Source organism: Mytilus californianus, unplaced genomic scaffold (genome assembly GCF_021869535.1).
Source record: "Mytilus californianus isolate M0D057914Y unplaced genomic scaffold, xbMytCali1.0.p SCAF_10, whole genome shotgun sequence".
Lineage (NCBI taxonomy): Eukaryota > Metazoa > Mollusca > Bivalvia > Mytilida > Mytilidae > Mytilus > Mytilus californianus.
The window spans coordinates 5,306,121-5,332,783 of NW_026262582.1; the positions used below are offsets into that span (position 1 = coordinate 5,306,121).

Consider the following 26,663-nt stretch of genomic DNA (forward strand, 5'->3'; position numbering starts at 1 on the left):
ATATAGAATAAAAGGAATCAGGAAGTTTTCAAGCTGTACTAGTATTTGAAAGTATAAAAAAATCTCATGATTAAAAATAAACATTCAATTAATGATATTGCTGGCTGTAGAATCATTTCAAAATGTACAAAGTCCCTTAGATGATAGATATGGTGGAATCATTACTATTTTTCACAATGTTACAGCTTTGGTCACATGGTATTTATGTATTATTAATAGTTACTGTCTTTATTAGTTTTAGAATTGTTGTCTAAATGATGTTAATTTGTAAAATTTGAAGAACAATCTGCACATCATATAATAACTGTGTCATAACAATTTACTGGAGCATTCAATGGCTGCTGCATTTCGAGTGATAGGTTTGATATCGGTACATATCAGGTTACTTTGAACTGCTTATAGTAACTGCAAACATTCGTTTGCTAAGGTATCATTTGTATTGTTTGTACCTTGAGTTTTGTTCTTTTTGTCATCCTTTTATAAATATAAAAAAAAATAAATTCGTCAGTATTGTTGTTTGGGGGGGGGGGGGGGGGGGGGGGGGGGGGAGGTACTTTCTTCTATCAAAATATTTCAGAACTCAAAAAACGTTAAATTAATCCTGTAACATATTCATGTACCGTATTGCGTTTTTTTAATTCATAAGTGTTTATTGTTTCCATTATAATGCCAACATTTGGGTGGTTAATGATCACTTTTGTAGCCTATGGAGAATAAAGAGCCTGACTTATCGTATAGACACTATTGACCTTAAAATGCTTTTCTTAGTTTTACTGCATTACTGCGTTAATGTTTCGCCTTTTCCTTTTATTTAAATCATAGCCCATCACTGTAGACGCAAGTTAGAAAAAACAATCTGCCCGTAAAAGTTAGGAATTCCTAGAATGCACAGTGCTCCATAGTTTGTTAAATAAATAAAATAGCACAACATGTTACACAAATAAAAATTTTGTTTGTATTTGTAATAAAAATAACCATTAAACATTTCCAGTTTTATTGCAAGAGATGCGCATTTCAACAAGTTATTTCTCTTTAGTGATGCTGAAGGCCGAAATATTTCATAATTCAAAACTTAATACAAAAGCTGATAAACAAGACTAGTAACGCATAATCTGGACAAGGAATCAGAATGAGGGAGATACATTCCTAAATGTAAAACGATTTCGAAATTTCATAACAGTAAATCATAATAGAACTATATCCGTATCTGTTTGCCGGTAACAAAGAACTGGCTTTTGGGTTGGTGATACCCTCGAAGACTAGCAGTCCACCAGCAGAGATAATAACATTAAATATACCCATATTATTGACTGTCATTTTATACGACAACGTGTTACCATGTAAAATATACTTCTGGATCAAAAATAAATTTTCAGAATCCCAATAGTTGGAAGTATAATTATGTAAGAAGGGCATTGTAGTTTTACCAGGGATTTGAAAGAGTTTTTTTGTACAGCATGCCTACGTTACTTTTTTTCTGTGTCCTTTTTTGTCTTTTGTAGATAGTTGTTCCTTTTGAAATCATACCACATAAAACACTTTTATTTTGTTAATATGATGGTGCAAGTTTGGCTACGGTATACCCCTAAATCATTCGACCGAAAATAGATTGTGAGGTACTTAAGATTTTTATTTAATTTTAACTTTGTTACATTCACTGGTTAACGAGCAATTACGTCAACGGATAGGCGGATGAACGAATAGACAATTGCAAAAACGGCATGAACGACAAGTTAATACGAGTACTTACTTGTGTCATCAATCATCCTTCTGAACTATGACGGAAATATAGTGTGTTTTTTCAAAGAAGCATATCTTTACTTTATTGCACAATGTTCTCATCCATGAATTTTATAGAATGGTACTTCGTGTGTCGATATAATGATGTTTATAAATCAATGTTGTACTAAATTCCATTGATAATCATATTTTACAGTAACATCTCTGACACACATTGTTTATGTGAAAGAAGGAAGCACTACGCAGCTCGAGTGTCCGCAGCTAACAGAAACTATTTCCACAACATGGAAAGGCCCAATATCTGAATACCCTATTGCAGATGGCCGGCATATCAGCCATTATTTCAAACCAGGGAAATTCAACGTAATTGGAAATTTTTCCAATGGTCAATACACTTTGGTCATACATAATATTACAATAGCTGACATTGGAGACTATCTTTGTGATATTGTGGCAGACGGAAAACCATTACAGCATACAGTAGAGCTGAAATTGGAACGTAAGTAAAATTGGTAGAGCCGAACAGAATCAATGTGATTTTGTAAAAATATCATAAAATTATTTGTTTCCATACACTATAAAAGTATAATGAACTATTTATCCACATCAATAATTAATATTTTAGTTCATAAAATTTTCTAGGTCTTGCGTTTCGTGTCAGGATTTTATAATAAAAGTGTTACTTCTATTACAAACATGCTAAAGGGAATTTCTTTCATTGTTTTATGGACGATATCATATCGAGACTGACCTGTGCTGTTGATATGGTGACGAATTTGTCTCATTTGTCGTGGCCTATTACCGAACACGAATGGTTGGGTTATTTTTCACGAGCAACATTCCGGTTGCCACTACTGACTCAGGAAGAAGAAGGGGAATGAGATATTATCGAATTTGAAGCGCCCAAGTAACGGAATTACCTTCAGCTTGACAGTTTATTATGATGTTAATGCGATAAAACCAAAAAAAATACAAAAAAAAAAAAATGAAATCGCCGAATTTTATCTAGTTTTATCTATATACATTTTCCAAGACCTATTGCATTATTTCTTTTTATTAAGCATTACAATAGAAATAAAAGTTATGTAGTTTTGTTTCGATTCAATTTACATGGAACCGCATGATCCAACGAAGGGGTATCGCGCATGAATAGATCACAGTGAAATCGACATAGTGTTTGCACAGGTTACGAACGGAGTTTCATCAACATGATAGAAAAACAAAGGATATAGGGTATCCATCAAGGACACAAAATCAATACATGCACAACAACAAAAAAAAAAAAAAAAAAACAAAAAAACACACACACACACAAAAAGCAAAGGAACAGCGCTTTTATTGCTGTTCTTCATCTCAAAATCCCAGTGAGGCCTTCAACACGGAGCTAAAAAAGTCTAACCTCACGGCAAGTTTAAGACGGCCCCTAGCACCGGCTTGAGGTGTAATACCACCATTGATTTTCCCCTATTAGTCTTTGTTAAATTTGCACTTTTCAAAAAATTGTGCAGAATTTATCTTTGTTTCAAATAAAGAAATACTTGGCATGAGTAAAGTTTGATCCTGTCCAGTACTATAGAAAAAATTTCACATAAAATTTCATTGCATATAAGAAAATAACCATCACTGGAAGTTAACCAATCAAATTTTCCCCCTTTTTTAACCTGTATACAAGCTTTAGTAACCATTTAACCTCAAGTTTCCAAAATATTCTATAGAAACCCCAAATAAAAAAAATAATGGTGCTTTGAAATACCCAAGATATATGTTTATGACCCAGAAATGTTTTACTGCAATGAAATGTAGGATCAATTACCTACAACTGTCAAATTCAAAGGAATATTTTTTTTCGACCTATTTTCGTATGCAACCGGATGTGACGTACTATGATTTGGTGGTATTACACCTTGAGCGTAATTCTTTGCAAAAATAATTTGGATAGACTTTGTAAGACGTAACACCACCTAATCGGGCCAGGTCAAAAAAGAACATACTGGAAAGTAGTACATATTTAAAACAAAATAGTTCCTACGCATAATTGTAAATCTTAAACTATGTAGCATATATTTTAGTAATTAAGGTATCAGATGAAAGGTGAAGGACTGGTGATCCTTGTAGAACACACAATTTACTGATTATTTTGAATTATACAAAAAATATGAATAAATTCTAAAAATGAGGGCATATATAGCCTGTTTCTCAGATATGAAGTGCCTAGTTTGGTGTATCCAAAATTCCGGTAACAAGTGCAGTCGGTCTGATGTATAAATACAGGTATATTGATCCCGCTTCCATAAAATGTTTTGAAGTGAAAAAAATTAACGTGGATAGGAATGAGGATTAGGAGTAGGTGGTGTGAGTCTTATTAAAATTTTAGTATACAAACTGTCCTAAAATTGAGAGAATGACGTGGAACACATAAGAGAAGTTATCTCAAGAATAAATACACCATAACTTTAGAAATACAGAAGAGCATACATATCAAGCACGGGGAAACTTTCTACGGCCTCCACACAGCACGAGAAACAAACTCCGTCAATATAATTGAAAAACAAAGGATATGGGGTATCCACCCATGACACAAAATCAATACATGCACAGCAACAACAAAAAAAAACAAAACAAAACAAACACAAAAAGCAAAGGAACAGCGCCTTTATTGCTGTTCTATCGAAGCATAAACTAAGTAAATAATGTATCCAATACTAAAACACCAATCATTGTACATCCAATAGATTTAGTGAAGAACATTATAAGTAGAAAAAAAATCTACAATGCCAAAATATAAGTATGATAAGGATATATGACCGTAAGTATATATCTGCATAGAAATTCATATTTAGTTTAGTTTTATTTTTTTTTATAACAAAATCGGTTAGTACCGATAGAAAAAATATCTAAAAATCTTGTTACTCTGTTTAATTGATAACTTTTAGAAATAGTTCATTCTAAAAACGCTTTAGTTTACAAGGATCATATCTTATTCTACGGCCTCTATAAACAACATCCCCAAAAATATAAGCATAAAAAGTAGAATTACAAAAAAACCGAACGCCGAGGAAAATTCAAAACGGAAAGTCCCTAATCAAATGGCAAAAATTAAAAGCTCAGAAACATCAAACGAATGGATAACAACTGTCATATTCCTGACTTGGTACAGGCATTTTCTTATGTAGAAAATGGTGGATTAAACCTGGTTTTACAGCTAGCTAAACCTCTCACTTGTATGACAGTCGCATAAAATTCCATTATATTGACAACGATGTGTGAACAAAACAAACAGACACAATAGGTAAAAATGTCAAAAATTGAGGTACAGCAGTCAACATTGTGTTATAATCTAAATCACTATAAAAACAAACAAATATGTAACAGAGAAACACAAAAAGGTATATAGACAAAGCACATAAGTTAGCAAAAATGAAAAACAAGAATACAAAAATTAACCATAGCACAGTAACACAATGACGGGATATACAAGTACAGAGTCACGTCAAATGGATATAACAAAAACAGACTAAATAGTAAAAGTAATATTCATAAAGACAAATAAAAGAATACCATAACACGTTATTAAGATGATAAACAACGTCAGTACCCAAAATCTATACTTCAAGACCATCGTGTATTATTTGTGAAGCTGATACGGAATATTTATCAACAAGGTCTTGGTACCTTCCGATGAACCTTTTTAGAAAAAGGACGAGACGTTCTTTGACATACCCCTGGTTCATCAACTTTCTATGCAGACACTGGTGACGTTTTACAAAGTCTGAGTAGCAGCTGCAAGCTTTTGAATACCGAATAAGTTGGGAAATATATATCCCATATGCAGGTGAAGTTGGTATATTGCTACTAAGGTGGGGGAAATTGATAATTTCAAAATTAAAATCGTCTCGTTTGTCATAGATTCTGGTACTGAGATGACCGCGTATGTCAAATTCGAGGTATAAAGTATAAAAATGAGCATGCGGTAATCAGTTTTTAATTAGTTTTCTACAGATACAAACTTCGAACTAAAATCTAATTATCTTTGAAAGATTTATTAAAGAATTTTCCATTTAATTGAATCTGCATCAAATTTAAACTGTAAGCCTGATAACACGTTTATTTATCCATCCCAAAGATTAAAAGCTAGTATCTTCGGTCGAATATACTGCCGTCTTAGTCAGTCATTTTGTGTGCTCATTTAATTGATTATTCTCAACATCAGCTATAATTATCCAATGTTCTTTGAGTTATAATTGATGTTCATTTCCACGGAGACGTTCGGGATTAAACTGTAAATGATGGATTGTCGCGATACATACAAGAATCTTCCACTGACGATTGAACTGTTGACCATTTCTGTTGATGCTGATGATTTTCTCAATATTCCCTCCCTTCATATAACATGTATAATGGTTTATCATTACCATAAAAAGCCCATAACATCTTACAACAGAATCTTGTATCCAAGACTCAAATTTCAATCAGAACACTTCTAATGGATTTAGACGCAAAACAGTCACAGAAATTTGATCTTATGCAATGCCAAAATATAAGTATCGACAGAATGTAGGACCGTAAATGAACAAAAATTTCTTAAAGTTGTTAAACAATGTATTAACTTATTAGAGGAAAACCTCGTGAATTTTGTAACATAGAATAGATGTAAAATTTGCATTAGATACAGATCAATTGTTTATGATTTAATATGTTGGTACTGTATTGTTTACTCTAAAATAAAGAACAGGCACATTTGTACAGGAGGAGTGTAAAATATTATGATTTGGGCTAAATTTTAATGTTTCACATTTATAAGAAGCACCAACACAAATGGTAATTCATGAAACAGACATTGTAAATCGATTACATGGTCTGGAGGGGCACAGCATTAACATGACATGTACAGTTAAAAGCGGCCAACCAAATGAAACACTAACATGGATCAGTCAGGGAACAGTACTTAAAGTCGGAGGGCCAAGGATCTTAACATTTGACATGATTGCTACGCGATCAGACCATTTGCATAACTATACATGCTTGGCAAATAACTCAGCAGTACAAAAACCACTTACAAAGACAATCCAGCTTGATATAGCATGTAAGTTCATGTCTTTAATAGCCTTTTGATGGCAATGGCATATCAAAGAAAATTAGATTATATATTATGATAATGCCAAATAACAGATGCTTGGCTCTCAAATATTCGTCTTTGAGTGTTCTTGATGAAGGTTTCAAAAAGTCTTAACTTGAATTCATAGTTACAGGCCCTAATGCGTTGCACAGAAAATTTTTAAACAGGTAAACACACAATAAACACCTTAAAAAGGTCCAAAACCTCAATTTTGATTTATGCAAACTTTAGTATTAATCTAAAAATAAATGTGTTAGAAGGACATTGTTAACCAAAGCCATAATTACGTTGGAAATAAACTTAATTAATGTTTATGAATACAAATTCATTGATGTAAGTCGGAATGATGCGAAACATGTAAAATTATTATTGTTTTCAAGATACATTTAAAAGAACATATAGCGCTGAGTAATATTTTGATGTTACTATAATATGCAAAATTATGAAACAATATGTTATTGACTTTTTATAATCAGTTTCCATTTCGATTTGACAATATTTAAATTTTGATCATGTGAGTAAAACAAATACCAGAAAATTCACACCAATCTTTTAGGAATGGGTAATAGGGTGCAGTATATTTCACCGAAATCGTACACAAAGAATAACCTGTATCGAAAGAACAAAGTTTTAACATATTAAGTTTATTCTGAAAAGCTAGCTATTTATTTAACAAATAAGTAAAAAAATAAATAAATTATATATGAGTATGCACATTTCCATGAAAATATTTGTTCAATGATGGTTAGGTGTTCCCTATAACTAACTCACGGCATTATGTATTTATTGCATATTCAATGTGAACTTCTGGTCTTTGTTCTGTATCCAGCTTTCATAAGTATAATATAAACAGTTAACAAACAACTTGAAATTTGGCTGATTATTTGTCATGGCATTTACTCAACATTATTGAACACAAACAACAACAAATAATTAGCCAACAAGTGAAAACATGATGACAATTGATAACTTACGGGATAAACCAAAAGTGGAAGTAAAAAAAAAGTTGATTTCTAGATGCTGTGCAGATCCATAACAGCTCAATGGATATTACTTGAATAAATCACTGCCTATTGAATTTGATGATGTTGATATCCAATGCACTTCATCATTGAACTGAATGTCATGCCAATAGACTTTTTGTTATACATGTATAACTAAATTATAGAAACTCCTTGTATTTTTGGAATTTATTGCATCTGTCTCTGTATGTTGAAGCGTCTTACATAAACGATGGTACCTGACAATCTGACATTCAATACATATTGATCTGCTCGATATGCAATCTGAAAAATAAACAAGGAAAGCAAAAATCAGTTTATGAAAGAGATGGTTGATTGCAATGTTCTGTTGATATTATGACGTGGAGTGAAAACTGAGCAGGAAGACATGTTAGTATGTGGATAATATCCACGAGGCGCTGGAAATCAAAATATTTAGTATGTTTTAATTTGCGATATCGGTTATGTAAAGATTTAAATTGCAAACTGTAAATAATGAACTGTACATTTAAAACACAATAAATGAATAAATGTATTTTGAATGCAATAAATCAATTTAATTATTAGATCATTACATTTTATTATTTCTTCAGTTAAGCCATACGTGTGGACAAATGGCAGTAAATTTATATCAATTACGGAAGGTCAAGCACTTTCCATTACATGCGATCAAAGCAGTAACCCTCCATCGAGCGGCCCTAAATGGTGGAACTTGAATGGAATAGGTAAAATGGATTTGTTTGTAAATGGCAGTGGTCTACATATTAATGTGGTAACGAGAAGAGATTCTGGAATATATATCTGCAAGGCTTTAAACAAGATAGGAACTGGTTCAACAAATATCACTATTAACGTACTTTGTAAGTTCTACGTTTTATATGTATGTATGATTTTCATTATTGAGAAATGCGTAAACTTGCATACCGAACATCCTACAAAAACAGCACTGACCATGAATTTGTTTACCAGTAAACTCCTCATAGATAAACTCATCATAGATACCAGGATTGGAATTTTGTATTTGCGCCAGACGCGCGTTTCGTCTACAAAAGACTCATCAGTGACGCTCGAATAAAAAAAGGTAAAAAAGGCCAAATAAAATACGAAGTTGAAGAGCATTGAGAACCAAAATTTCCTAAAAGTTTTGCCAAATAAAGCTAAGGTAATCTATTTCTGACAACAGGAGTACATTTTTATATGTCAGACGCGCGTTTCTTCTACAAAAGACTCATTGGTAACGATGGAATCACAAAAGTTAAATTAAGACCAAATAAAGTACGAAGATGAAAACCATTGGGGACAGAAATTCTGGACGATTTTGACAAATACAGCTAAGGTAATATATGAGCTGCATCGGATAGAACATGTAGAAATGGACCTAATGCATTAATATTCTGTTAACCTATTTCCTGAGATCACCCCAGTTTTTGGTGGGGTTCGTGTTGCTTAGTCTTTAGTTTTCTATGTTGTGTCATCTGTACTATTATTTGTCTGTTTGTCTTTTTATTTTTGGCCATGGCGTTGTTAGTTTGTTTTCGATCTTTGAGTTTGACTGTCCCTCTGGTATCTTTCGTCCCTCTTCTATTTCGGGTTGAAAAAATGGAAAAAATCTGTTACTGTTTGAAATTGATTTGATATATAAGAACCCTGCACAACAGACCTAAGCTTATCTTTAATTCGTATTTGAATATTCTAAAATCAATCAAAATAGTCCTATACATATACATATATACGTGCACTTGCATAAGGTCGATTTTTATCCAACGCAGCGCATATTCCTGATGTAGAAAATCCTTACCAAATGATGCGATTTTGCTTAAAAGGTAAAAAAAAATAGGTTGTGCATAATGCATCTATATATTTATATCCGATGCATGTATATTCGCTCTTTTATCAGTTAATCAATAAAAAAAATATTAAAAAACAATTTCCATGTCAAGTACTATATTTTCAGATATATCGTATTTTGTTGTCCCTTAATGAGTTTGGTCTTGATGTGGCATGTTTGTTTAATTTATTAACAATTAAACTAGATCTGTTATTTTTACTAAAGCTGTCTATATACCCTCTGTTCATATAAATATGATAAAAAAGTTTAAAAAAAAAGGCATAGTATCGGCGTAAACTGTTGTGTGGTACAATTTTACTATGCTATTTTACAATATATGTTTTTAGATCCACCAACTGTTCGTTTAGTTTATGATAATTATACTGAGACTGAGAGTAGCAGAGAACTTTTGTGCGTAGCAAATGGAAATCCAGCTACGTATACATTCAGTAAATGGGAACACAAATCAGAATTTGGAGAACATATCAGATACCTTAATGGATATTCAAACGGAAGTCTCGTCCTCCCATACACACAAAGCCTTAGCTACCAAGATTCTGGTATATATAAATGTACAGTTAGTAACCGAATACCAGATACGTATGGCCAAGTGAACCAGTCGCACAATGTTTTCCTTACTATACAAGGTAAATTCATAATATTCATGATTATAAAACTAAACAACATAGAACGTAAATGTGTCTCAGTATATATGTCTAAGCTTAACATGATCTAGTACTCAAGCAAATCATGTTGTTGGTAGGCTTTGTGTCTTGCAGTGAGGCTGAATTAAAATGAAGAGTCAGATACCATAACTACAATGAAACTTCATGAGTCGAAGAGACATTGAAAACACCATAGCAAAACAAAACAAAAAATCTCGACCGACTCTTGTCAATTTAAAAATAAAATCAAGATATTACACAAACTAAACTATATTTGGGATAGCCCCTTTTCAATGGGAAAGATGCATCCAACACAATCATCCAACTTTTAATTTTTTAGTGAGAGGACATAACCTATAAGGCGAAACGTAAAGTTTAACCAAAACTTTAGCTTGTTTCCATTCTTCTTGAGAAGCTTCTGTATCAAGTCTGTATCTACGTTGGCTAATTTTATATAATCAAAGTTTGACTAGAATCTGTCTTTAAGTTTAAAATATGGAATACTAGTTTTAAGGATTGAGATGTCAAATATTTTATGCTATACAGGATTTTCATTAATTAGTCATTGACAAAAGAAAACACGTAAACTATATATCTAGTAATTAAACTTTATTAGATAACACGAAACGGGAAAGATTGGAGCAACACAGAGAGGGGCATACTATAACGTATTTATCTGGTCAAATAGAAAAGATCCATTGTAGCTTTAATTGTAAAAAGTAAAATAAAAAAAATACCGAACTCCGATGAAAATTCAAAACGGAAAGTCCCTAATCAAATGGCAAAAATCAAAAGTTCAAACACAACAAACGAATGGATAACAACTGTCATATTCCTGACTTGGTACAGGCATTTTATGATGTAGATGTAAATGATGTAAACCAATACAATTGCTTTTCATTGATTTTCATATAGCAGCCACGTACTTTCTAGGTTGGACTGTAAAAAACTCGATGGAAAACAGGAGGCTAATCATCTAAAATTCTGATCACAAAAGTAGTACACAAAGTATATTATTAACATGAATATCAAACATTTAAGTCGAACAAAAATTAACAAAGCAAATAATTTCTTTACAGGAAAGCCAATTGTACTTGACAGTACTCAGAAAATATTTTATGGCATAATCGATAACCAAACAGATATTTGTTTAGAAGTATATAGCGTACCTAAATTTACAGAAATACAACTTCAAGATAGTAATGGTGTCATTTTAAACAGACAGGGAAAAGTCACAATAACAGATGAAACAGCTGTCTTTAGACAAAAGTTTCACAGCAAATTGATTAGGTTAAATGGATATCGGCTAAAAATTCGTTTCTCAACGTTTTCTGAAAAAGATGTAGGAAACTACTCTATGAATATTGATAATAGTTATGGAAAGGATACAACAAACTTAACAATTCAGGTTGCTAGTAAGTATCATTCCAATCAAAACAACTTCTTCTTGAACAAATCTGATTGAAAACAAGATCTATTACCAATGCCGATATCACAAAACACTTGGAAGCGACTAGTGAACACAGAAACTGTATTTTAACAAGATCATTTTGACGTTCCTTCTGCAAAAGTACCAATAAGATCTCTGTACCTGTGAAATAAATTAGTTAAAATTTTAAGTAATGTATGGTAACGAAATCCCTAATGTAATAATTTATCAGTTAAACATAGATAAATACATTGTACATTCATTGAAATTCAAGACTACACTACAGACACAGGCATAGCGAACAAATAGGAAAAGTCACAATCGTAAGTAGGGACTAAAGGAAAGTGGCTTTTTTAAACTTTCGGTCCTAGTATAATTGACAGTGTTTACTCCAGAAAAAGTAGCATGATCGAAAATCGATATCGTCCTTTTATACAATTTTAAGTACCTGATTTCTTTCTATAAAAGAGCCATGTCTATATACAATATATTTACATTGTCGGAATATTCAAAATTTAGTTGTACGAGCTGAAGAAACATAAAGAAATCTGAGGCATTGAGTTTTTCTAGTCGTTTCGTACCAAGAAAAATCAATCATATTTGTTCCGACAATTAACATAATAGTGTTTTATGCTGCATTTTAATCTGACACTTTAACGTTGAGTCTTTTTAATCTCAACTGTTGTCTTTAATTTTATAGAATTTGACATGAATTAAACACGAGCCGCAAACAGGACCCCATGACATGTAAAATGTAAGCAGCAAATCAAACTTTGCATTAAGACAGGATAACATGATACTTTAGTACAAAGAAAGCACAAACGAGTTTCATTTGTATAACCGTTATACCATGATTGACTGATTGCAGATTTAAAAAAAAGATAAAGGGACCATAAATAGATATCAATACAACAGACTCTAATATGTCGATAATATGTCACATCTATCTTAAACTGCATCCTACTTTTAAAATTTTATTTTTTACAGGTCCACCAAACATACCGATGAATGTTTCGATTAAACCGTTGGTAAATGCTGTCATTGTAAACTGGCATAAAAATTTTGATGGCGGTTTTGAACAAACATTTTACATTGAATTCAAAATTGAAAGCAAAAGAAATTGGATTAGTGTGAAATCATTCAATACGACACCATCTGCTGAAGTATCATGGCAAATATCTGGACTTAGGTCAAGTCAGACATACTTCTTTCGAATGTTTGCCCGAAACTCGTTGGGTGAAAGCAGTAAAACAGATATACAGATAATTCAGACGAAAGGTAAGTCTTCACTCATAAAATAACATAGAGAATAAGCCCTGTTGTGCAACACATGTAGTATTTTTATTAGTTAAGAATAAGCAATTCATCGTGCAACAACTAGATATGAACAGGACCATTCTTTTGTAGTCAAAATATCATAAGATGTATAAGAATATTTTCAACGTAATAGCAACTTTCTTTTAGATTCGAATATTGTACCAGCGATTCTTTTGCTTTTGTATTTCAGGATAAGCCTTGGTCCAAAGATATTTCAAAATTAAGAATTAGTTCACTTCGACAATGTGAACATTATTTAAAAGGATTGAACTCTGGAGAATTTCAAACTTTCCGTTTCTGATCCCTGATTTGAATTGACACAACAACCCATTTACTGCTGTTTTATAAATCTATCTGCCATGATGTGGAATATAATAAAAGAACGAACATGACCAGGAAAAAACTATGATTCGAATGATGATCATGAAGTTCGACCATTAACGCTCATTACATATATCAGCGTAAAACAAAGTAGGCATGACGCTCGTTTCGTCTACATAACACTTCTCAGTGGCGCTATGATATTATAAAATTTTGCACATGCAAGCAAACATATTTTCATGTACTTCCATGCTCCACTCAATTAAAAATCATAACAATTTGACGACAAGGTGCATGACTGTTTCGTTTATGCAGAGTCCAGCAGCTTGTCGCAAAACGATCTGCTATCAAATAAATAAATTCGCTGATTAGTATGATGACCGTCAATAACCTTTGAAAATCAAATTAAGATTTCATCTTAATTTATTTTATTTTTTTTTTGTGTAGAAAATGATTATAAAAACTATACAATCTATAAGAAATCTGGATATGAGTCTTAAAAATCTTTCAATATATTAAAGCGCGTAATAGCATGGTCTTTTTATATGAACAGAAGAAAGTGAATTTATCACTGAGACAGCAGTGTCGTAAAATACAAAAACAAGCATCTACTAGTAATCACACATGGGCCTCAATGATAAATACATATTAAGTATATGAAATGTTATATTCTGATAGAATGAGTCGATAACACCAATATTTTGAATGTGTTCAACAGCCTACATAATCAACAAAAATAGCTGTCTAATTCTAAAAAAGGATAATTAGATTTATAAAAAGAAACACTACAGTACATATTTGTTTTATAATAACATTAAATGTTTTCAAGGCATTGGACATAATGAAGGAGGCATGCTCATTATTTACGCTGTAATAAGCAGTGCTGCAGTAGTGTCAACGATGATCCTATCTGCAGTGCTCTATTATTGTATAAGAAGCAGAAGGTCTTGTGAAGAGACAGGAAATACATCAAGGGCCGTAACCATTGACAGTCCAAATATTTATGACGAAATTCCTTCTGATAACATTCCGGAAAATATAGTTCCCACAAATAATGCGGAGGTGCATGACGAATCGATGATTATTTCTGAACCGCGAATACTGGTCGAAAGTCAAGTGGATTCCCATTTCGATGCATGTGAGTCTCAGAGTAAAGTATATCAAGTGAATGATGATTATTTACATCCATGTGTAAAAGGGCAGTCGGAGTCCGATTCATGTGGTTCTGGAAGTGGTGATCTTCAAATAAACCCTCATTCTTTAGATCTATTTGCTAAAAGACAATCCGCGTTCGACTCCGGTTCGTGTAGTTCTGGGGAAACTCCTCAAGGGGATCATGATTATTTACATCCATATGTATCTCTGCAGCCCAATTGGAAAGAAAACTCTAAAGATGAAGGTCTGTACATGCAACAGATTAAATAATTTACGCGTTAAGTATTATTGTAGAAATGGTTGATGCTAATTGTTCGTTTCAATATAAATGATAACAATAAAACAACAGCTGGAATAATGGTATTTCTTTATTAGGTAGTAGATATAGATTTGTATTTTTTTAACACTTCCCAGATTGCTTGCTAGATAGAATAATGTAGAAGTTGTCAAGAACATTTGATAATTTTCTTTATGCAGTTAAATACAATGATCTGCCAAAGAAATTAGTGAATGGCCAGTGAATTCAAATGCCATAAACAAGTCTGATAATTTATAAAACAAACAATATGCATCGGTTATAAATCTCCACTTAGATTAAATACCAAAGAGCTAGAAATAGGAAATAAAAACAAATTTCATCAAGTCCATTTTTCCAATAAATGAAATTGGAATGTCCGTACTGAATATTTTTTTACTTAATCTTACAAAAAAGTATCATGAGATGGTAAAAATTAAAGTTCTTGATGTATTCTTGAACAATAACATCTGATTTATTTGACAATTTTTTGAATATGCGGACATCTTATGGAACTCTTGAAATAATAATGTTTAATACTCCTCTTGACGCACGCTGTATTGTCATTGATGTAATACACGCACTGTGTCTTCGACTTTCTCTTTTTTTGTATCAGCCTTTCTTTGAATAGTATTTACAAATTAACTGCTGAACCCCATTAGGAAAAGTCAATACTAGTCATAAGAGTTCTTTTGAAACCACCATCAGAGTATTTATGAGACTAAATAATTGGTTCAGTAGAAATAGAACATAACGATATATTGGTATACACATTAACGCATATACCCGTTCATAACGGATTCTGAAGAAAAAATACTACACAAATAACAAATTCGTTGTCAAAATCCTAACGTAGTATTATGTATAGCATCGTCTTGGACAAATACATTATGCGCACTAAAGAATGAATCCGAGTTAATTAGATCCTCAGCGATACCATCTGGATTTAGTCGACACCTCAATTAATATTGTTTCCGTCCAAGTTGACACCATTATCTTGCCTTTTGACTTAACCGTACTCTCAGACAATACAAATACCATTTTGTTTAATTTGATAAAGACATACATTATTCTAAACATCCGTCTCATTTCTAAACTGTTTTTCTTTATTTTCTATTTCATTTTGCATATATATTTGTTGCAGAGCCTACAACTGTTAACATTATGTTCAAGCACATTTTGATGTTGTATAGTTTGTATATTACATGTATTTTAAGACATATTCTTTGCTAGTGTCTAAATCCTAGATATATATTTCATGGATTTGTATTACATTACAATATAAAGTTTTGTTTAAATAAATATAGTTAAAACTAAAGAATTAATTATTTAATTTCGACTAATGACACCATGAATAATATCTCCCTCCCCACTAAAAGAAAAAAAAAAACCAACAGAGTCCGTGAAACCTAAAGAAAAAATGAAGTTGGATCAACCTTAACACGATACCCACAAAAAACACTGTGAACTCAGGAGTTCTACAAAGATATTCTTAGTGGGGTTCTGCCCTTACTAATGACATATGTTTCGTTTTCCATGTTTAAATCCGATAAGTCATAGCAGTGAAAAGGGGTTTTGTGTTATGTACACATTAACACATATACCCGTTCATAACAGATTCTGAAGAAAAAATCCTACACAAATAACAAATTCGTTGTCAAAATCCTAACGTATTATTATGTATACCATCGCGCACTAAAGAATGAACTCGAGTTAATTAGATCCTCAGCTATACCATCTGGATTTAGTCGACACCTCAAACTGGTGAGGTGATTAAGAAACAAATTCTTACCTCCTTTCTACAATTGTTTTAGGCATAATCCTTTCAATTAATATTGTTTCCGTCCAAGTTGACACCATAATCTTGCCTTTTGACTAAACCGTACTCTCAGACAATACAAATAACATTTTATAATTTGATAAAGACATACATACATCCCCAGTTTTTGGTGGGGTTCGTGTTGCTTACTCTTAAGTTTTCTATGTTGTGTCATCTGTGCTATTATTTGTCTGTTTGTCTTTTTATTTTTGGCCACGGCGTTGTCAGTTTGTTTTCGATCTATGAATTTGACTGTCCCTCTGGCATCTTTCGTCCCTCTTTTATTCTAAACATCCGTCTCATTTCTAAACTGTTTTTCTTTATTTTCTATTACACATGTTACATTTTGCATATATATTTGTTGCAGAGCATACAACTGTTAACATTATGTTCAAGCACATTTTGATGTTGTATAGTTTGTATATTACATGTATTATAAGACATATTCTTTGCTAGTGTCTAAATCCTAGATATATATTTCATGGATTTGTATTACATTGTAGTATAAAGTTTTGTTTAAATAAATATAGTTAAAACTAAAGAATAAATTATTTAATTTTCGACTAATGACACCATGAATAATATATCCCTCCCCACCAAAAGAAAAAAAAACCAACAGAGTCCGTGAAACCTAAAGAAAAAATGAAGTTGGAGCAACCTTAACACGAAACCCACAAAAAACACGGTGAAATCAGGGGTTCTACAAAGATATTCTTAGTGGGGTTCCGCCCTTACTAATGACATATGTTTCGTTTTCCATGTTTAAATCCGACAAGTCATAGCAGTGAAAAGGGGTTTTGTGTTATATACAGGGGTGTGCTCCTAAAACAAAAACCGGTCCTAAATAGGTACCGGGACAATCAACTTAAATTTACACAACTTAAAAGTTAACGTTGTCTTTTATTGGTTTTTTTTTCAAACAAACAAATATTGCTTATCAAAAAATTAGTTGATCTTTTCGTTAGTCAATTGTTTTTAGATTCCAATGTAAGAATAACAGGCTACTAAAATATAAGACCATCTTTTCTAACTTTCTCAAAAGAAAGACGAAACAGACGAAAAATTACTAAAAGACAAACAACAGTAAACAAAACACAACATAAAAACCCAGGAAGCTTCATTAATTTTTAAAACACACATATTCATATTTTATAGATATGAACAACAACCTCTCCCAAAACATTTTATTCAAATCTAAGTGTGTAGGTTGTTGCTCATCATAGTTAATTTTATCGAACAACTAAGATTTAATTGAAGAAATGTGCTTCGTGTCGATCTGATGAGTCAAACCAATTCTAAATAATTGTTAACTGTTTGTCCTTGTGTTATGCTGTTACATCATTGTCCCAAATTAACAGAAAGGTAGAGCGCCCACACATATATTTAACCCCGTCATATTAAGCATGTGCGTGTCCCAAATCAGGGACGTGTAATTCCTGTTGTTGTCGTTAGTTATCGTCTGTCATACTGGAAAACAACTTATTTTTGTCGATACTTTTTCGTCTTTGTTATGTCTTTTCTAGCCGGTCTCTTGTCGGTCTCTCATCGACTGACGAGTTTTGATTCTTCATGACAAGATATTCTGGATCTATATGACTCTGAAGAACACTGATCAAGGGTTAGTGTACAATAAAAAAATGTAAAACAAAGTAAAGTTTTGATAACAGATTTTCAACTTACTAGCAATTTAACTAAAAAATCTTTCTTTACCAGGAGCTGATGATCTGAATTGTAAATCAATAACTATCGTCTACGTATTTTTATGTATTTCTATGTATCCTGTCCAAATTACTATTTTTTCGGTAAAACGATATATACCAAAAGGCCTCTAAAAATCCTCATAATCATCTTGCAACACATTTTCGATGACAAAATAAGGACTTCTGGATTCAAGCAGTCGAAAGTGCGACCCCATATGGTTGTGATGACAAAATTGTTGGTAAAGGTATTCTATATAATCCCTCTAGCATTTCGGTGAATGTGATTAATGTTTTGAACTCTGCTCCTCGACGTAGACACAGTCATGGACATGCAGTCATTATACATCACCCACTCTGCATTATATCTCTTTAAATGAACCTCTGCTATGTATGCAGAAGCCATTGATATTCATCACGTTAACGTTTAGGTGCGGACCGTAGCTCAAAGCTCCTTAGGACATTTTTTTGACAATTTGCGAACCATAGAGCTACGGATTTTTCCTATTTCGTATTTATGTTTGAATATTCATTTCCTTGGCTCTATTAATTAATTATCTCCATTTGGGAACGTCTTCGCCTATTTTGCTCAGCCATTTTGAATTTCATCGTGACGTTGTAATAACAAGAACATATAACTGTAGTAAGAAAACACGTGTTAATTTGTTGCGTTGTCTCTTATTCTATTTCTTGACTATTTTAATGAAAGAACGTGTTATTAAGCATTTATACAAAAGGAATTAATAATTCGTCCTAATAGTATAAAAGTTTCGTGTTACTTAGTGTTTCAAAGTCTGTAAAAGAAGGGCGAAAGATATCAGAGGAACATTCAAACTCATAAATCGAAAATAAACTGACAACGCCATGGCTAAAAAAGAATAAGACAACAGACAAACAATAGTACACAAAACACAACATAGAAAAATAAAGATTAAGCAACACGAACCCTACCAAAAACTGGGGGTGATCTCAGGTGCTCAGGAAGGGTGAGCAAATCCTGGTCCACATGTGGCACCCGTCGTGTTGCTCATGTTTGTGCAAACCCAGTAATAAGTCTAATTCTGTAGATCACATTCGTGAAAAGGGAACGGGATTGTAGTTGACATAAGGAACATATCTGCTATCATCTGTGGAACGGATATTCCATAATGGTCAACCGACTCGTGATGGGGTTCGTAAAATTAACGATGAGATGATTTCAACGTCACAATTGGGAACTCTTTGTTTAATCGCTTTCTTGTGAGCAGCAACTCTCTATCAAGGAAATCATGATAGGAAATACAAGCCCGAGAATATCGTAGCAATTGGGATATACATACTCCGTATGCTGGCGCTGCTGGAATGTTGATACATAGAAATGGAAAGTTCACAATTGAGAAGCTGAAATCATCTCTTTTGTCTTAAAGTTTTGTTTTAAACCGACCCTCATTGTCAATTTCTAGATGTAAATTAGGATATGATAAAGACGTAACTGTATCTGTTGTATTCTTTATCTCTAGTTCGATGGGATAGATGCGTTCGACATAGTCACCACATTTTGAATTATGTAGTGAGACAACATCATCTATATAGCGGAAAGTAAAGTTAAAGGATACTGCTAACTTCTTTTCTTTCTTCTTCCTGTATGAAGTCAGCCTCATAAGAATAAAGGAACAGGTCGGCATGAAGAGAGGCACAGTTGATTCCCATGGGAATGCCGATAGTTTGTTGAAAAACACGTCCTCCAAACGTAACTTGTATGTTGTCAATCAAGAAATCAGCATCTTGATTATGTCAGTTTCAGAGAATTTTTTGTTTGAATCAGAGTGATTTTTTACAAAGTAGGATTTATCCCTCCCTAAGACAAGATACTTGTATCTACATTTGCCATTCTTTTTTATGAAACACACGAATCCAGCTTAGTAATAAATAAACAAGCTAACACGTGTTTTCCTATTTTGGAAGAGTTCTTCACCTCCACCATATGGAATCAAGGATACCTGAGTGATTTTTTGTTGATTTAAATAACGTCACAACAAAATTAAAAATGGTTGCACAAAAAAGTTGGAGACGTATACAATAGGAAGTAATTAGATAATAGTGTCAAGGAAATGAATATTGAAACATAAAAATGTACGTCAAATCATAGAACATATCTTACGAAATGACAAGCTAAGCACAGGTAAAAAAATTAAATTTAGAAAAAATAGCGACTTGAACCTGGAACGCAACTCCGAACGGTTTAGAATAGGAAAAATCCGTATCTCTATGGTCAGCAAATTGCCAAAAAATATCATAACTAAGGACCTATGAGCCACGGTTCCGCAGGTAATAAACGATAAGCTTTATTCACTACCTTTTAAACATTTAATTTTCTGTACAACTTATGTCCTCTTATCGGATGTTGCCAGTCGAAGACTTTTAGACCAGCCCGCATTAGAAAATATGCAACGAAGAAAAGATCTTTTCTGTAACCTTTCTTTACCACCAACGGTCGCAATGCCTTTATCGTCGGCGATATATTCATCATAAATCAATTCACTCGAAAATATCTCCCTACTCGAAAGGCCAGTCTGCACCTATCAAGGCCTTCAATAATGAGCACATGCCACAGTCCATACCAAATAGCGAGCTATAAAAACTACATTAACATGTACTAGTATACTGAATAAACACCTTAAATGACCATCTTTTTCAGCATCACTCTATAGTGTTTCGACGAAAATACGTTTTAAACGTCCAACCAAGACTGTCTATCCTTCGGTTTTCATTTAAACATCAGAAACCGTGTAATGGTTAATTGCTTTTACAAAGAAAAATAGATAAAACAATATCCTGAAGAAAAACGACGAATCGACAAACAGTTCACAGAAAATTGAATAACCGAAATCCGTTCAAAAACTCATACATGTATGTTAGACAAATCCTCTGCCATTAGCTTCACTCGTCGTGTTGCTTAATGTTATTATTGATCTACGGTAAGTGTTGATGTCACATAACTCGTTAAAATGTTGTATTCAGTAGGAGGATGTACATGTTACATATTTATAACATTTACCTTTTTCGGAAGACAATAAGATGTTAATTCGCTGTGTTTATGGACTGCCTCGAAAGTAAGAAGTAAGGTATAAGTATGTTACCTTATCCAAAGCACATGCTGTATGATGTTACTGAAATACGATATCTTCATGTTATATGGCAATTGTTTGGATACATAGTTAAGTTACCGGATGTTACTTACTATTGTTGAGTTTGTGAGGTGTTTTGTTTTGATATAATTTTCATTTTTCTATTTCTATTTCATATTCTTTGCTTTTATTTCAAATTTTCTTGGGTTTGTCAGTTTTTGTTTTTATTTTGTTTCCTGTTTCGCTGTTCTTTACTTTGTTTATTAATTTCCTGCTGCGCTTAACTTGACTTTATTTATTTATTTCCTGTTTTGCTGTTATTTACTTTGTTTATTAATTTCCTGTTTTTGAACTATAAGCCTCATTGTTTATATTTTGTTAGTTTCAAGTTGCAAATTTTTATGTATGTGAAGAAGAAAATAAAATGTGGTGGGATGTATTTCAATATTTTTAGCTCTTTGATTGGTACATTTATAGTTATACTCTACTTTTCCTTTCATATTCATATTGATTGGGTCTTTAAGTAGGTTGCGTTCTAATTGCCCTAGACACACATTTCCATTCAGATATGTTTATTGGAGGTTAATATAGGTTGCTGTCTTATTAACTAACAACTCGCATTTTTATTTATAAACATAAAATTTGAGGTTATGATAGGTTTCTGTATCATTAAATTGTATCCAACATTTCTAATCATAGTCATTTCGGTTAAAGATTGATAGGTTCCTGTCACATTGACTTATACATTACATTTTCATTTATAAACATATTTGTTGGAGGTTATGACCTATATCCCACAATTCCATTCGTAGGCGTATTTGTTAAAGAAAAAAAACCCAAAAATACCGAACTCCAAATTAAATTAAAAAGGGGAGCCCATAAAAACTGATAAAACCAAACTTTATCAACCAACGGAACGAGTGAAACACAACTGTCATATTCTTGACTTTGAACAGGCGTTAATGATAGGTTGCTGTCTATTTGATTTATATCCCTCACCATTCATACACATTTATGTTGGAAAAAAAGATAATTTGCTGTTTCTCTGACTAATATTACTCTACATTTCTATTCATAGTAATATTTGTTTGAGATTTAGAACTTTTTATACATTTGAAGTAGTTTTACTTTAATGTTTTGGAATATTGAGATGAAGATATACAAAGAGGCAAATTTTGCCCACGTGAAATTCATGTCCAAACATTTCACGTGAGATTCAGGAGATTAAACATGAGACTCACGGGCAAATTGTAATGTGCATTTCACGTGAATTGAGATTATTTGAACGACTTTTTTTTTTTAAATTCACACGAATTTTACGTGAAATATGTAAAAACAAAATCATATAATTTTCACGTGAACTTCACGTGAAATTTATTTGGGTTTTACGTGAAACTCACCTGATTTCATGTGAGTTTCACGTATAAACTCGTTTGACGTGAAATTCAAATGAACTTCATCTGATTCATTAAACAGAAAAAGAAGAGAAAGAAAATTGCTGTCTTTTCAGTATGAAAAACAGAAAAAAATAGCTGGCAAAACCTTATTAACATAACACCATGCGTTTAGTCTGTTTCAAAAATAGATAGCAATAAAAATATTTGCTGTGACAAGGTAACAGTTAATACAAATTAACGTCTTGTGAGTAGCCAGTTTGATTAAAATTGGTATATAATCATCTTACCTAAACCAAAAAAAAATGTTGAATACAAGTTTTCAGTGATAAATTTTTAATGTTCCTGAATTGATCTAAATTGGTTTGAAATTCATAACTACTAGCGATAGTCTTTATTTTACAGTCTATTGAATTGTACTCTTATAAAAAAAAATATTGTACAAAAAAAGTCATATAAGTCTTCAAAACATTATCCACAAAATCTGGATATATCCCATAAATCATGAGCGCATGAATTCGCGATTAATTTTGTCTTTAGATTCACATTTCAAAAACTCGAAACTTTTCAAAGTAACATCTCAATTGACATATCATTATCAGATGACACTAGATAACCTTGACGCTGCACTGGTTAAATTATACAGATCAAGTTTAGCAGTTTGTTGAAAAAATTGTCTAGCAACGTATGTGTCACCCATTAACTGGTAGGCTATGCCACAAAATATTGGTGAAGACAAGTGTGTTTCTATACCAACCGTTGTAAAATTAATTGTTGATCTAAGTTGTTGTAAATAATATCTACACGATGTCATGTCCTGTAGATGATAGTAACATAAGAAGCTTAGGAAATAGGCAAATGATAACGGATCATAAATTGCATGGGATTTTGAAACATCTAGCTGTAGTTCTTGTGGAATTATAGACGAGTTCTTGCGAAATGTAAGATTTTGAATTGTTATTGCTTTTAATGCTGTATTAAGTTTTTGCTTTTTCATCAGATTCGTCTTCTGTCTTTGGATAAATGCGTACTCAGATAAGGTTCTTCCAGTTTTAGATCTTTCATGGTATTTCTTCAACGCAAACTTAATTACACTTGATGAGGCAAAGTATTTTTTATGAACATATAAGAAAGAAGCCAATGTCAGCCATCCTGATATTGCATCTGAATGTAAACCTATCGATAAATGAATGAGATCATATTTGTACTTGGAGTATTGTTGTTTGTTTTCTGAGCTATATTGGTATTTTGAGGTATCTGGAGCAGACCAACATGCCTTTGATATATATAAAGCAAATAAACCTCTTGATAAACCAGTCCTGGAGTGACGTAAAAAATTATATAAGAGATGTATTATCTTAATATATGTAATATCCAAATGTGTATCTGGTAGTAATCTAGCATGTCCACTTGATAAAGATTCTGTTAGTTTATAGGATTGTCCTTGATAATCTTGCAGGGTCTCAGAAGACGCAAAACAATTTATTCCTTGTTCATATAATTTCTTTAGCATGGTGGCCAATTTTTCTTTGTTGATACCACTGAACCGTAAGTCAAAAAAGTTATTGTCTGGTATGAAATAATGTGACAAGATTGAATACCTTACACAGTATAGCAGTCTTTGTAGACATGCCATGAAACAAGGTATAATGTTATCTGGTCGCCATAAATTCTGATCCGTTTCTTCGGAAATCCAAAACATCAATGTTTTCAAGAAATATGAACACAATAAACCTTTCAATTCTATATGTTTTTCTACTATTTCCTTCAACACGATTTTTAAAAGAGCATAACATAATAGTTGTGTATGACTGAAGGAATAGATAAGTAACCTTTCTGCTAGAGAAAATGAAATTCGCCATTCCAGATGTTCTTTTATTGATCCTTTGCATCCAATTGGAACAAATAACACTCCACAAGATATTATTTTGGAAATTATTCCAGGTAAAGGCCATGTTGTACGTGGTCTACTTACCCATGGCTTTGCTTGAAATATCCATTGGTCACATTTAAGACAAAACGCAACATCAAAAAAATCATTCATATCTGATAAACATGGACCATGAATTTTCAATTCGATAGGAAACAATGACAAATGATCCCTTCTAAAGATTTCACTCGAAAGCATACCTCCAAGATTACTGTTTTCCCACATAAATTTGAAGTCTTTCTGTTCATCTAGAAGACGTAATTGTGCAAAACATGGCAAGGTCTCCTCTGTATTCATAATTAAAGGAATTTTTAGACCATCAAAAACAACTTCTGTTTCTGATTGATACACTTTATATAAAGAAGTAATACTCATTAAATCTATATCACTGCCTTTTAAATCAAGGCCTTCACCTTTACTTCCGCTTATTATTACTTTCAATTTATTGTTAAGGCAAATTTCAACGATATTGATTTTCAACCTCCTTATTCTCACGACCTCCTCAGATCCAATTATCGGACAAAGATACTTGTAAAAATTTAATGATTCACATTTCTCTTTAGATGTTCTTACCATGTCAGTCTACAAAATAAGTTATCATTTATCATAAATAAAAGTAAAACCAACTTCTGTATTTTACAATGCAAAAACAAAAAAAAACATTAATTAGGATCAGTTGCTTTTCACTTAGTTTATTTACTATTTTTGAGTAACTGACAGTAAAATTCATACAAGCGTCTGTCTATTATCTATGGGTAACAACTAAACGTTTGTCTTATAATGTAGTTGTTGCCTGTAGATTTGCATACAGGTGTCTTTAGTCAGTATTTTTTTTGTATTGTTAGTATTTCAATAATATGATTTGAGCTTGATTTATTTGCTTTTATCGCGATGTTGGAAGAAACTTGTTGATTTGTCTGAAAGGATTTCATTACTATAATTAACAGTACCAAGTGTACTACACCAGATTATCAATTCGACAAGTAATGTTACTTCAGAGAAGCTCGTTACTTGATCGTATAGAAAACAAGTAGAATTTGGTTGATTTATGTAGGAATTTATGCACTACCCTCCAATGTCATGAATATTGTGGCAAAGTGAAGTATTTTTTTATTTGTTTTTCAATTGAAAACAATCTATTAATTTCCATATTCAAAAGTAGAAGTCCATAGACGTTTCAAATGTTCAAAATCTTGTATGGATGAAACCTTAATAAAACCTGTATACCAGTTAACAAATATAATTTACATAGATTCAACTATTATATTTCCATAAAGTCCTAATATTTCAGAATATTGAAGGGAATTTCCCTCATATTTATGATATCCATCTTGCTTCAAACACACACTATTAAAGTGAAGTAGGTAGAAGTGCCCATTTGACACTGTAGGTCAAGGGCGTCTATAGGAAATTTATTTCTATTTTTATACTTTTACTATTAATTTTACATAAAGAGGATTGTTATTTAAAATACATATATATGATGGTAACATGTATATATTTATGTAAGAAATCTGTAAAGAACCATTTGCTTCACACTTCGATTAAAGAATATAAGCATGGTCTTTTGTAGAAATAAGGTTAATTTTTCGAACTACATTGGGCCATGATGTTGGATGCCATTCTTACAAATTAGAAATTTGATAACCAATTAAAAAAAAATCTTAAAATTCATGTGAAGTGTTAATTGTTACCATAATTTTGTTAATGATGAACGTATTGTCCTGAGATATGCTTGTCAACTGATTATTCAGAACATTTTCAAAATATCCGGAGGTATTTGTTGTTATTCCAATTACTATGTTTTACATTAGAAAATCCGGTATAAAGCCAGCTCTGCCGTATTGAA

At 32.2% G+C, this 26,663-nt stretch overlaps 2 protein-coding genes across 2 annotated transcripts; one reads left to right on the forward strand and one right to left on the reverse strand.

The window, feature by feature from the left end:
* Positions 1-11,371: 11,371 nt before the first annotated feature.
* On the forward strand, positions 11,372-16,185 carry LOC127718650 (uncharacterized). Its single transcript, XM_052224703.1, has 3 exons — positions 11,372-11,765; positions 12,767-13,057; positions 14,247-16,185. The coding sequence occupies exons 1-3, from the start codon at positions 11,372-11,374 to the stop codon at positions 14,840-14,842; spliced, it is 1,281 nt and encodes a 426-aa protein (XP_052080663.1). The 3' UTR covers positions 14,843-16,185.
* Positions 16,186-23,218: 7,033 nt separating this feature from the next.
* Positions 23,219-25,390, reverse strand: LOC127717497 (uncharacterized). Its single transcript, XM_052223174.1, has one exon. The coding sequence runs from the start codon at positions 25,388-25,390 to the stop codon at positions 23,483-23,485; it is 1,908 nt and encodes a 635-aa protein (XP_052079134.1). The 3' UTR covers positions 23,219-23,482.
* Positions 25,391-26,663: the final 1,273 nt, after the last annotated feature.